General features: G+C 45.8%; 1 protein-coding gene across 2 annotated transcripts in view; it reads left to right on the top strand.

Annotated features, from left to right (window-relative positions):
• KDM5A (lysine demethylase 5A) overlaps nucleotides 1–13,240 on the top strand; it is a 66,332-nt gene extending 53,092 nt beyond the window's left edge. For both annotated transcript variants that reach the window (XM_066590915.1, XM_066590916.1), the window contains exons 25-28: nucleotides 495–654; nucleotides 7,622–7,842; nucleotides 7,916–8,326; nucleotides 12,482–13,240. In XM_066590915.1, the coding sequence (XP_066447012.1) occupies nucleotides 495–654; nucleotides 7,622–7,842; nucleotides 7,916–8,326; nucleotides 12,482–12,703 (1,014 nt within the window). In that variant the 3' untranslated portion in view covers nucleotides 12,704–13,240. The remainder of the gene's footprint in view (nucleotides 1–494; nucleotides 655–7,621; nucleotides 7,843–7,915; nucleotides 8,327–12,481) is intronic.
• The last annotated feature ends 1,203 nt before the right edge of the window (nucleotides 13,241–14,443 follow it).

Genomic DNA, 14,443 nt, shown 5'->3' with positions numbered 1-14,443 from the left:
ATTTTATTTACTTTAAAAAAAAATTTTAAACTATAAATTTGGTATCCTTGTAATTGTACCGACCCACAGAACAAAGTTCATATGTCATTTTTACTGCGCTGTGAATACCATAAAGACTAAAACCCTCCAAAATTGTTGCGTTTATTTATTTTTATATCTCCTTACTTAGAAATTCTTGTAAAAAGTTTTTCCGTACATGATACAAGACATTAAATGGTACCATTACAAATTGTCCCCGTAAAAAAAACAAGCTCTCCATATGGCTGTCAATGGAAAAAGTAAAACGTTATGGCTCTTGGAAGGTGAGGACGAAAAAACTAAAATCAAAAAGTGATCCATCTCTGGTCTTGAAGTGGTTGAAGTCCCATGTTCGTACACATTTAGAATTGTGTATGTCATTTATGTGGGGTGTCAGGATATTGGGGGGTTTCACGAATATGGGGTCTGTTTCATGTTTAGAAATTGGAATAACAAACCCCTCTTCCATTTTTCAGGATACCGGCAGCGTCAAGTCCTCTAGCAGCCTAGAACCCAATCTGTTCTGTGACGAGGAGATACCAATCAAGTCAGAAGAAGTGGTTAGTCACATGTGGACCACCCCTTCCTTCTGCGCTGAACATGCGTACTCCTCCGCCTCCAAGAGCTGCATGCAGAGTAAGTAGGAGCGAGTCGATGCTTTGATTTACCTGCAATATGTGCCATTAAATCAAAGGTGCCCAAATCCTCCTCACACCCCAAGGTCTGTAATTCTAAACCAAGGTGTCCAAATCCTCCCCACACCCCAAGATCTGTAATTAATAAACAAAGGTGCCCAAATCCTCCTCACACCCCCAGATATGTAATTAATAACCAATCAAATCTGCCCAATTTTCAAGAACTCTTCAATCTGTTAGTAAACTGGGTCATCGGGGTAAAATACGGTCTAATTAAACCTCGTAAACTTGTTGTCCGCAGACTAAAATTGCACCAAATTTACCAGTCTTATGTTGGTTGATATATTTTGCACATATTACACACTCTTGTCTGACTTGACACCCCCTATAGGTTGCCTTACTTTGTGCCAAAATGCTGGCACGCATGGTTGTGTTCAAACCTTGCCCCCTTTCTTTATAAGTCACACCCAGTTGTCGAGCGACATGCAGAAAGTTTCTGTAATATAATAAATGTGTTGTGCGGCATGGACGCTGTTTTTGGTGCGAATTGGATGAGTTGTGGCACATTAAGCTCAGTAAGAGTACTTTTTCATTGGCCAAAGGAGCAATTACGGGCAAATGTCTTCCCGTATAAGCAAAGAACCCAACAGGGCAAGTGACCAAGAAACGCTTACTTGTTAGTCGCTTGATTTTCAGTTTGCCTAAAAACCAAGCGACTGTTGGCCCTTGTAAACAGGCAGTCATTAATCTATGAACTACTTCCTGTTTACTCTTAGTGGAAGTGGGCGAGCTGGATGACTCCGCCTCCATTAGGCGAGCGATCATTTCTTCTGTGTGAAAGCACAAGAACTATAATCGCTTGGACAACTATCTGGTGCTTAAGCGTCTGACAGTCATCCCGTGTAAAAAGGACCCTATGTCTCCACTTTGTTTACATCCCGAAGAGTGTACATTTCCTGCACTCATAGCTGAGGGGTTGTTTTAGTGTATCCATGTATCTCATACCTAACGCAGGAGGAAGTGCGGAACAGGTTAAAGAAGATTAAAATCGATAAATCACCAGGCCCAGATGGAATACACACAAGGGTACTAAGGGAACTAAGTGATGAGATAGCTAGGCCAGTATATCTTATATTTGTGGATACTATCAAGACCGGCGTTGTACCATTGGATTGGCGCATTGCCAACGTGGTTCCAATTTACACAAAGGGGTCCAAAAGTGAGCCTGGTAACTACAGGCCGGTAAGTCTCACTTCAGTAACTGGAAAAATATTCGAGGGGGGTTTCTGAGAGACGCCATCGAAGAATACCTCAAGGAGAACAACGGAATAACTTCTCACCAGCATGGGTTCATGAAGGGTGGATCATGTCAGACCAATCTGATCAGCTTCTACGATGAAGTAAGTTCTAGGCTGGACCTGGGAGAGTCTATTGATCTCGTATATCTGGACTTCTCTAAAGCATTTGACACCGTGCCGCATAATATATAAAATGAGGCAGCTCAGATTGGGTGAAAACGTGTGTATCTGGGTCAAGAATTGGCTCAATGATGGAAAGCAGAGCGTGGTAATAAATGGTTCATACTCTGATTGGGCCACCGTCGCTAGTGGGGTGCCACAGGGTTCAGTATTGGGCCCCATTCAGTTCAATATATTTATCAACGACCTGATAGAGGGGCTGCACAGCAAAATATCAATATTTGCAGATGACACAAAATTATAGAATATAATCAATGCAATGGAGGACAATGTGCGGCTACAAACTGACCTAGATAAGCTGGGGGCTTGGGCAGAAAAATGGCAAATGAAGTTCAATGTTGAAAAATGTAAGGTTATGCACATGGGCAGGAGAAACGGATGTCACCAATATACACTAAATGGGGTACTGCTAGGGAAAAGTGATATGGAAAAAGACCTGGGGGTACTCGTGGACTGTAGACTTAACTGGAGCAATCAGTGCCAGTCAGCTGCTGCAAAAGCTAATAGAGTCTTGGGGTGCATTAAAAGAGGTATAGGGGGGAAGGACGAGAACATTATTCTCCCACTATATAAGGCACTTGTCAAGCCTCACATGGAATACTGTGTACAGTTCTGGTCACCGGTGCTCAGGAAAGATGTTACAGTGCTTGAGGGGGCTCAAAGAAGGACAACTAAACTAATAGATGGAATGAAGGGACTGGAATACCCAGAGAGGCTATCCAAATTGGGATTATTTACCCTGGAAAAAAAGACGACTAAGGGGTGATCAAATAACTATGTATAAATACATGGACTGCCACGGTAACGAGAGGGCATCCGCTACGTCTAGAAGAAAGCAGGTTTCATCGCCAACACAGAAAAGGGTTCTTTACTGTAAGAGCAGTGAGACTGGAACTCTCTGCCTGAGGATGTGGTGATGGCAAAATCCATAGAGTAGTTTAAAAGAGGACTTGATGTCTTTCTGGAGCGGAAGTATATTACAGGATATAAATCTTTAGGTTAATTGTTAATAGGGGTATACAGGCAGGTAGGAACTATTAGGGGTTGATCCAGGGATTAGTCTGATTGCTATTAGGGAGTCTGGATGGAATTTTTTCCCCAAAAAGGCTAATTGGCTTCTGCTCTTGGTTTTTTTTGCCTTCCTCTGGATCAACAACACAGGAGGATAGACAGGCTGGACTAGATGGGACATTGTCTTCATTCTGCCTTACATACTATGTTACTATGTATGTAAGGTGAGGTTGACAGCTGCATTATTTCATCTGAGAAAAGTTCTATCTGCGTTCTGGGAGACTAACAGACTTCATTAAAGTCAGTGGGGTCCTCTCGTCGCCGGGCTCGGCGCTTTCCGATTTTTGTAGTGTTCAGCTCCTAGGATGAAGCTTGAACAATGAAACTAATAGTAGTTTGAACGTAGCAAAACGGTTTCGTAATGTGGAGCCCAGGACCCCCAGATTCGTGTCTCTGCTTGTTCAACACATTTTTCACTTTTTGGTATGCAAACCTCTCATAAAGTGATGGCAGATCACATCCGTTTATAATCAGTGGGGATCTGACTTCTAGGACCCTCAGCAGTCCTAGTAATAAGGAGGCTGCACTTCTTTTACTGTCTGCTCCAGTGCAGCAGCGGCCCGGCCACCCGCTGTGCAGAGGACTGCAACACAGATCCGATCAAGTGATTGTGGTGGCTGCAGTTTTTGCTGCATGGTCAGAGTGCCACTGTGCAGGAAGCCCCTTCATTCTCAGGGTCATGCTGATCTGCCATAACTTTTTGAGATACTATACACCTTTTTAAAAGGGTTTGGTGCCCTTTTCTCTGGAGTTCGGGGACGCCATCCATCAGCCGATCGTCCGGCCTGCTGTCAGTGCAACGGGCTGAACGTTGTCATCAGCAGTCAGCATAGGAGGTGAGCGAGCTGCACTGCTCCCCCACTTCCTGCTTTGTTCCTGGTCAAGACTGAATGTGACCTCCTCGGATCTTAAAAGCTCTGACCTCGACACTGGCCTGAGCCAATCGGCACCTACACCACTTGAGCGGTCTGGACAGATTTTAAGGGATCCCAGTCGTTCCCCAAATGGCTTGCTGACTGGTTGGTGTAGGTGACATTTTGATGCTCCTCCCACGCCCCTGTTGTTGATGCCTGGCGCTAGATTGCCTATTTACTTGTTTTCCCAGGTGCATAAACACTTAAAAGGAAGTGGTGAGACTGCCAATCTCCCCCCCCCCCCCCCCCCCTTTCTCTCATGAGTCTTCCTTCCCCTATTGTCTCTTTCTATTTCTCTTCTTTTCTGTGTTGTGTTCTCGGCTCTTATGCCACTCTTTGTTAACAATATCGACAGTGAATCGGTGGACTTCGTGTCTACGACACGGTGTGGTGTGGGGGGTTGCTCTGCCTCCTGGAGACCGCTGTCGGGCTAAAGCTTCTGGATCCCATCCCTTTCCCTAGCTTCCATCTGGCCTGCTGGCGGTTCTTCCGGGGACTAGAGACCCATTAGATAAGTCCCCGCATCCATTAATTCCTGTTCCGTTCTGTTTAGACACAAGTTAAGTTCATACTTGCCACGATGTAATGTAAAGAAAAGAATATAAGACCTTCGGGTCAGTTTGCCATACTATTTAACATCTCTTCTCCATTTTACGCAAGTTTCTCGATTGTATTCATTCTAAGGCCGGCTGCACACGAGCGTGACGGGCTCCGCCGCGGAATATTCCGTGGCGAAGCCCGTCGCGGCGCCCCCCAGAGACCCCATACAGTTAGGGCCAGAAATATTTGGACAGTGACACAAGTTTTGTTATTTTAGCTGTTTACAAAAACATGTTCAGAAATACAATTATATAAGATGGGCTGAAAGTGCACACTCCCAGCTGCAATATGAGAGTTTCCACATCCAAATCGGAGAAAGGGTTTAGGAATCATAGCTCTGTAATGCATAGCCTCCTCTTTTTCAAGGGACCAAAAGTAATTGGACAATGGACTCTAAGGGCGGCAATTAACTCAGAAGGCGTCTCCCTCGTTAACCTGTAATCAATTAAGTAGTTAAAAGGTCTGGGGTTGATTCCAGGTGTGTGGTTTTGGATTTGGAAACTGTTGCTGTGACCAGACAACATGCGGTCAAAGGAACTCTCAATTGAGGTGAAGCAGAACATCCTGAGGCTGAAAAAAAAGAAAAAATCCATCAGAGAGATAGCAGACATGCTTGGAGTAGCAAAATCAACAGTCGGGTACATTCTGAGAAAAAAGGAATTCACTGGTGAGCTTGGGAACTCAAAAAGGCCTGGGCGTCCACGGAAGACAACGGTGGTGGATGATCGCCGCATACTTTCTTTGGTGAAGAAGAACCCATTCACAACATCAACTGAAGTCCAGAACACTCTCAGGGAAGTAGGTGTATCTGTCTCTAAGTCAACAGTAAAGAGAAGACTCCATGAAAGTAAATACAAAGGGTTCACATCTAGATGCAAACCATTCATCAATTCCAAAAATAGACAGGCCAGAGTTAAATTTGACGAAAAACACCTCAAGAAGCCAGCCCAGTTCTGGAAAAGTATTCTATGGACAGATGAGACAAAGATCAACCTGTACCAGAATGATGGGAAGAAAAAAGTTTGGAGAAGAAAGGGAATGGCACATGATCCAAGGCACACCACATCCTCTGTAAAACATGGTGGAGGCAACGTGATGGCATGGGCATGCATGGCTTTCAATGGCACTGGGTCACTTGTGTTTATTGATGACATAACAGCAGACAAGAGTAGCCGGATGAATTCTGAAGTGTACCGGGATATACTTTCAGCCCAGATTCAGCCAAATGCTGCAAAGTTGATCGGACGGCGCTTCACAGTACAGATGGACAATGACCCCAAGCATACAGCCAAAGCTACCCAGGAGTTCATGAGTGCAAAAAAGTGGAACATTCTGCAATGGCCAAGTCAATCACCAGATCTTAACCCAATTGAGCATGCATTTCACTTGCTCAAATCCAGACTTCAGACGGAAAGACCCACAAACAAGCAAGACCTGAAGGCTGCGGCTGTAAAGGCCTGGCAAAGCATTAAGAAGGAGGAAACCCAGCGTTTGGTGATGTCCATGGGTTCCAGACTTAAGGCAGTGATTGCCTCCAAAGGATTCGCAACAAAATATTGAAGAAAAAATATTTTGTTTGGGTTATGTTTATTTGTCCAATTACTTTTGAGCTCCTAAAATGTGGAGTGTTTGTAAAGAAATGTGTACAATTCCTACATTTTCTATCAGATATTTTTGTTCAACCCTTTAAATTAAACGTTACAATCTGCACTTGAATTCTGTTGTAGAGGCTTCATTTCAAATCCAATGCGGTGGCATGCAGAGCCCAACTCGCGAAAATTGTGTTACTGTCCAAATATTTCTGGCCCTAACTGTACTTACCAGCGGATCCGGCTTCTTCGCTCCCGCATGACTCTTCCCCGCCCACCGCCGCCGCGTCACATGACACGCCCACCGCATCACATGACACGCCCACCGCGTCACGTGACGCGCCCGCCGCGTCATATGACGCGGCGGTGGTAGGCGGGAAAGCGTTTAGACGCTATCTTCCGCTGTGTTACAGCGGGAGATAGCGTGAACGGACGGCTTCCATTGACTGCAATGGAAGCCGTCAGCACGTACACCCGCGGCAAATAGAGCATGCCGCGGGTGAGGACGGGAGATTTCACAGTGCGGAATTCCGCGGTGGAATTCCGCACCGTGTGCCCTGAGCTATTAGGTTCAATGGAATCTAATAGCTGCGGGCAACGCAGCGGATTTTCGCCGCGAATTACGCGGCGGAAATCCGTTCGTGGGAAGGAGGCCTAAGTTTGTTTTGTTGACTTAAAACCAATAAACATATTTTGAAAGACTGGATGTGACCTCCTAACCAGGAAGTGTAATAAACAGCCTGGCATACTCATTGATTTTAATGAGGTGAAGCCAATGCTTGCACTTCTTGTGCTGACAGCTGATGACAACGTCCAGCCCGCTGCACTGAAAGCAGGCCGGAGGAACGATCAACTGATGGATGGGGATCAAGAGCAGCCGACCCCTATCCATCGACTACTGATGACCTATCCAGAGGATAGATCATCAGTTAAATAAAGGCAAGGCAACCCCTTTAAGCTTGTAATAGCTTGCCTGCCTGCGTAACAATGCAAGACTTAGGGTCTTCTTTCAGTCTGCGGTCTCAGAGTTTAGATCTCTAGCAATCAGACTGAAGATTAAAGGGGTTGTATTGGATTAAAAAAAACATGGTTGCTTTCATCTAGAAATAGCACCACACCTGTCTGCAGATTGTGTCAGGTTTTGCAGCTCAGATTCTTTCACTTCTGTGGAACCATGTTGCAATCCATGGACACAAATGGTACTCCTTCTGGCCATGTATCTCTAATACTGGACAATCCTTGTGCATAAAACGTGAGGAGACTTCAGTGAACTTTCCATTGACTATCACTGATTTTGCTCCTTTCATTTCTTAAAGCTTCAGGAACTCCTCGAAAGCAGCCCCGGAAGACTCCTCTGGTGCCTCGCAGCCTGGAGCCGCCTGTCCTGGAGTTGTCACCTGGCGCCAAGTGTCAGCTGGAGGAGTTGATGATGTTGGGGGATCTGCTGGAGGTCTCTCTGGATGAGACCCAACACATCTGGCGGATATTGCAGGCAACTCATCCACCATCAGAGGAGCGCTTCCTGCATGTCATGGAGGTAAGGATCCTTGCCGTTGGTGGAATTTGCATTATTGACCTTCCTTCGAAAAATCTTGTGTTTGTTTCCACAGGATGACAGCCTGGATGAGAAGCCACTTAAATTTAAAAGTAGGGATTCTTCCGAAAAGAAACGCAAGCGGAAATTGGAGCGAGCGGAACAGCTCTTAGCCGAGGGAAAGCAAAGGTCCAAGGATCTGAAGAAACTGGACAAGACCAAAAAGAAGAAGCTCAAGCTAGGGCACGACAAGGCCAAGGAGCTCAGCAAGCTCGCCAAGAGGCTGGCTAAGGAGGAGGAGCGCAAGAGGAAGAAGGAGAAGGCTGCCGCCGCCAAGGTGGATCTCGGCAAAGAGCTCATCGAAAAGAAGCGAGAGAAGAAGGTGCTAGATATCCCATCCAAGTATGACTGGTCTGGAGCGGAAGACTCCGACGATGAGAATGCCATATGTGCAGCCCAGAACTGCCAGCGCCCCTGCAAAGACAAGGTGAGGGTACAGTGTGGACATCTATTATGTCCTGGACTTTCTGCAACTGTCTTATGCACTACTTGCTTCTCTTCAAGCAACCCTCTGGTTTCAGGATAAAATTCTGTCATTGAAGAAGGGGAGGAGGATGGGGGAGAATTTGCCTGCAGTTGTTCTGTGCCATACCTCCAAGCCACTGGTTCCAGGTCCCATTTTTGGCCATCTAAGATGGCTGACACAATCTTTAGACTACCTAATTGTCCACTATGCATCAGTAGTGTTAGAATTCCAATACACTATACCTGCTTTGTGATTGGCCAGAGTTTGCCTATGTGTTCCACAATGGCCAATTGGAGAGCAGTGTGCATTAGGTAGTCAGAAAATTGTTGCAGCCATCTTAAATGGCCTGGAACTGGTGGATCAGGGGGCAACAAAGAACAGCAACTACAGGTATTAAACTCCTCCCCCCCTAACATCCAGGCACACAATTTTGTCCCAAAATTGAAGCGCTGCTTTCATCTCTAATTGCTGTCAGTGAATGGGGACGGGATCTAGCTTTGCACACAGCTTAGAGGTGGATATGATTGTATACAGTGTACACGATTCTCAGAACACATCAGCTTTGTTACAGTGTATCAGTCTAGAGTTGAGACTCTAGCTCGCAGAGGATTGTTTCGAATGGATGCAACTGTAACAAACTCTCAGCTGTGTTAAGTCAAAACAGATTTTCAGACTCTGGACATCTTGAAAACAAAGAGGAATTTATTAGTCATATCAAAAGTTGCAAGTTTTCACACTTGCCACATTAGCGCAACACTGACTTTTCGTTCTATGCTTTCCTCGTGATTTCTGAAAAGTAGGCAGGGTTTAACTGGAGGAAGCGGAGGCCTCTGCGGGCTGATTTACCACAGTTTAGGCTGTATTTACATGGGCGAGTGCAATGTCTGAGAAAATTGGAGCTATATTGCGCACAGTTACCTGCGATTTTCAAGCATGTATGATGCATTTTATGTGAAAAATGCACAATAAAATATGGAAAAATTGCAAGTGGTTCCACTAGTAAAAATGGGGAAAAAATACATCACCATTAAATAGGAATTCATGGATGATTCTTGCTCCAAAATGCAACACGCTGCGATGTAATTTTTTTTTTTTTTTCTTTTCTTTTTCGATCTTGCACTACCAGTGTGAGCAAAAAAATTTTTTTTTTTAAATTGCTCCTGTAAATTAGCCCATTGAGAATTAATTGGTTCTATTCACATGTGAGTTCTGTCCACTTCGCAGTGCAGAACTCATGTGAAACTTGCCTGTGTAAATACAGTGTTGTACCAGAAACTGGCGTAACTGATGGCACACCTCTGCCAATAGCTCGCAAAGACTTACTTTTCCATTGCACAGGCGGATGCTTCTAGTGTATTACAAGTGGGGTGCCTCTTAGTAAATCTGGCGCTTTGTACTCAAGCTACCTTAGATTAACCCCTTCATGACATGGCCTATTTTGGGCTTAAGGACACAACAATTTTTGGTGGATTTTCTTCTCCGTTTATCAAAAGTCACAACTTTTTTATTTTTCCGTCGACGCGGCCGTATGAGGGCTTGTTTTTTGCGTGGCGAACTGTAGTTTTTATTGGTGCCACTTTTGGGTACCTAGACTATATTGTAAAACTTTTTTTTTTTTTTTTTTTATGATAGCAGGGAGAGAAAACGCATCAATTCTGCCATAGATTTTTTTATTTTTTACAGCGTTAATCATGCAGCATAAATGAGACATTCCATTTTATCTGCGGACCAGTACGGTTACAACGATACCAAAATTCTTACTTTTTTTAGGTTTTCCCAATTTTCTGCAATAAAAACCCTTTTTTTTTGGAAATCTTTTTTCTATTCTAAATTGCTGCATTCAAAGTCCTGTAACTTTTTTATTTTTCAATGTACGGCGCTCTATGAGGGCTTATTTTTTGCGAAACGAGCTGTAGTTTTTACTGGTACCATTTTGGGGTACATACGGCTTTTTTGATCACTTTTATTGCGTTTTTAGTGAGGCAAAATGCTCAAAATTAGCATTTTGCCTCAGTTTTTTTAGCTTTTTTTTCTGTGCACAGTCAAAAGCATGTGCAACTTATTGTACGCGTCGTTACAGACGCGACAATACCAAATATGTGGGGTTTTATTTTTTTTTTACCTTTTTTTTTATGCTAATCTGAGAAAAAGCATAAAAAATGGGGGTTTTTTTACATTTTTTTTAATTCTTTTTTTTAAATCTTTGTTGTTTTTACACTGTTTGTGTCCCTCTGAGGGACTTTAACCACTGCCCTGATGATCGCTGTCATAAGGCATGGCAGAGCTACTGCTCTGCCATGCCTTATCGCTTACACAGCGATTATAGGCACAGGCAATACAGGACGCCAGTGTCTGGCGTCCTGTTGCCATGGTGACAGGCCGGGCTCGCGCGATGACATCGCGAGTTCTGACCGGAGACACAGAGGGAGTCCTCTCCGATGCCCCCCCGCTGCGGGATAGTGCAGGCTCATATGTGATCCCGCACTATCTCCAGGACGTAAGTTTACGTCCTGTTGCGGGAAGTACCAGGCTGCCAGGACGTAAACTTACGCCCTGCAGCGGGAAGGGGGTTAAGATGACGTATGAAACACCAGTCATGGTAAATTTGTTAGAAACCTGCAGAATTTACAATTATGTCATGACTAAAGGAGTTGAAACACAATTTACACTTATACCCTACAGTGTTCATGGGATGGCGAGATACAAGACCCCTGATCTCAAGATTGATGTGGGCCCCATCGGGTCTTTTATTATGTTTGGCCCCAAAATAGGCACTAGGTCTTATTTTTGGGGAACGGCTTATTTTATTTTATTTACCTAGCAGGCTCAGTCCCGGTCACTCCCGCTGCACTCCAGAACTCCGGCGCGGTACCCGCAGTCCTCTGCTATTGACACAGGATCACTTCCTGGTTACGGGATTCATAATTCCCGCCTCTATGAAGTGATGGCTGTGATTGGTCATTTGAGCACTGCTCAGTCAATCATAGCCATCACTTTGTGGGGTCGGGATTTATGAATTGACTAAGCGACATCTCGAAAAAACAATCACAGCCATCTCTTTGTGGAGGCGGGAATTATGCATCCCGTAACCAGGAAGTGATCCTGTGGAGGCGATCGAGGACAGCAGGAAACATGCCTGAGCTCTGGGGAGCAGCGGGATGTGCCTGGACCGAGTGTACTGGGTAATGTATTCCTTTTGGCTCTCTTTATGTAATGCAGCTAGGGCTTATTTTAGGCTTTGATCACGTAGAACTGGAAAATTCCTTTAAGAGCTTTACATGATGGGAGCATTCACTATCGAATTAATGTGGTTGCACCAAGATGTAGAGTCATCACCAATCCACTGGATAGAATATAACTTGATCATCAGTAGGGGTCCGACTGCTGGGACAGCCGCTGATGCTTAAAAAAAAAAAAAAAAGGGAGATCCTGACTGTCGCTGTGTGAATGGAATCGGGGACACGCATGTGCACCGCTACTTCATTCATTTAAATGACCATGCCGGAAATTGCAGAGTACGAGCGCTCAGTAATCTCCAGTGTGGTCATTAAGATGAATGAAGCAGTGGTGTGCATGCAAGTCCCGCCATTCACGCAGCGACTGTCAAGACCTCCATTCTCAGGAGTCCCAGTGGTCAAACCCCCACAGATCCTACAGGTATCGCCATCCTGCAGGGAGCGGAGGGGTAGTCTCTATAACCCCTGCAATGTTATATGCTGCAGTTCACTCATTGCAGGAAGCGGTGTGCAGACCATTTCATCCCCCACAGTCCCCTATAGTCAGTCACTCCTTATAGGGGCAGTCACTCCTCTTCTGTAACAAGCTCCTTATGTTTTTGGTCTCGTGGAAAGAAAATCTGCATTTTATTCGACTTTACTGGATTTTCACGGTGCAAATAATCCTCTTTTAGCCGAAACAATAGAACAGCTTCCCATGTACTGAAATTCCCGCTTTGACTAGAAAGGGCTAATCCAACACATTCCAAAGCCTGCTAGTCAATATTAGTCTGCTATGTTGGGATTTGTAGTCCCACAGCAGCTGCAGTACATAGTAGCCTCCCTGACTTGCGCATTCCTGGCGTTCTCACTACCATGTGGTGTTCTCTTCTTTCCGCAGGTGGACTGGGTGCAGTGCGATGGTGGATGCGACGAGTGGTTTCACCAGGTCTGCGTCGGGGTCTCCTCTGAGATGGCTGAGAATGAGGATTACATCTGCACGAACTGTACAAGAAAGCGAATCCCGGGGCCATGTCCGCCTTGCCCTCCCTGCCCCCCGACTTTGACTTTCACTCCCGGATTCCCTTTGCCCACCATTGAGGTGAAGCAGGAGGTCAGCTAGCAGCACGGACTGTTTTTGGTTTGCCCCTTCCCTGGTTATCACTTCCTCCTTACTGCCCTCTGCCAGCTTCTTAGGGCAGAGCCGTCTGTTAGGTAGCGCCCTTTGCCTCGCACAGTCCCTTGTCATTGGACTGCAGACACTCCGGACTCATCGCTAAGTAGGACTCCGTAGGGAAGGTAACTGTATTGTCCTTCCATATTCCTGCAGATTCATGGATTTCGCATAAGTGACTTTTTATAATGGCAGCCGGAACACTGCAGGATGCCACACGTGGCCAGAGGGGGGCAGCAGCGGTCGTCCTCTCAGGTTTTAGGTGGAGTACAGTTTTGTGGATGCCCTTCCTCTGGTGATCCCTTTGGCAATGGACCCATGACTTGACGCTGGACTTGAACACTCCTGCTGTGGGTGATGGGTGGCTGCTCTGTGATTGGATCGTCTGTGGGGATTTGGTTTTTAGAAACTCCTGGGAAGATGGAAGTCGTCTTCCCTCCTTCTTTCTGTGACTACTGACTGTTGTATAAATAGTTTTCTCTCCTAGTCTCTCGTCTTTTCGTCTCTGTGCCAAAAATCTGCAAATTTGGCGCTGCTGATTTGTCCTCTTCTTCCAAAGTTGGGGGAGTCATAGCTTCGCCATTACAGCTTCCCTCGTCCCAAGACTCCTGGATGACGGGGGCGCATATTGATGCACGACTAGTTACTGTTTCGGAGACCAGCAAAGCTAGGAGCTGGATTGGTGGACTTGCCGGTGGTCTCTCAGCTGTCCCAGAAACGGCAATGTAGCAGAAGAGGGTGGGATTGTATGTGAGGCATGAATATAAACACTCGGGATGTGAGCGCTAATGTTGGTCGTTGCCAAAGGTTTTGAGACTGACATAAATTTTGGTTTTCACAGTTTGTTGCTACAGTGTTTTTAGATTTGTTAGTCAGATGTTTCTATGGACACTGAAGTACAGTTAGTCCCCGACTTGCGAACAGGTTCCGTTCCGGGAGCCCGTTCGCAAGTCCGTTTTGTTCGCAAGTCGAACAAATGGTTGTATGGAGGGGATCGCTTGTGGATCCTGCTCCATACAATGTCGGGTGCCGGCTGTTCTTATAGCGGGCACCCGGCGGCAGCAGTTCCGACGAGCCGTGGCGCTTGTCGGAACGGTTAACACTTTAAATACCGCTCTGACAGCGGTATTTAAAGTGTTAACAGTTCTGACGAGCGGCGCGGCTCGTCGGAACTGCTGCCGCCGGGAGCCCGCTGTAAGAAACAGCCTGCACCCGACGTTCAGGGGGCCCGTGCAGCGTCCCATGATGAGATCGCGGGACGCTGTGTGGTTGCTAGGCAGCCGGGGACTCCTGAAAGGCGCTCTGCATAGACAGCCCTAGGGCCTTTCAGAAGGCCCCCGGCTGCCTAGCAACCGCGATGTGACCGGACAGGCTTGATAGAAGCCTGTCCGGTCCCTGCACAGTATGATGTAATGCCATAGCATTACATCATACTGTGCTGTACAGATAGTCCCCGACTTGCGAACATTCGACTTACGAATTTCGCTAGATACGAACTATCTGTACAATTAGAAACATTTCACATGTCTTTTACACTTTTATTGACAAATACATCAAGTTTAGGCAAAGACTCCGTATTTACGGTGTTGACCCATATTTTTATAAGACTTGCATAATTCACCCTGGCATGCTGGATCCTGGCCTATGGGCCAAGTCCTGACTGATGACAACATATTCTTCCTAATCGGT

This window comes from Eleutherodactylus coqui, chromosome 2 (genome assembly GCF_035609145.1).
Source record: "Eleutherodactylus coqui strain aEleCoq1 chromosome 2, aEleCoq1.hap1, whole genome shotgun sequence".
In the NCBI taxonomy this organism is placed as follows: Eukaryota; Metazoa; Chordata; class Amphibia; order Anura; family Eleutherodactylidae; genus Eleutherodactylus; species Eleutherodactylus coqui.
This window is presented reverse-complemented; position numbering and strand designations above follow the sequence as displayed.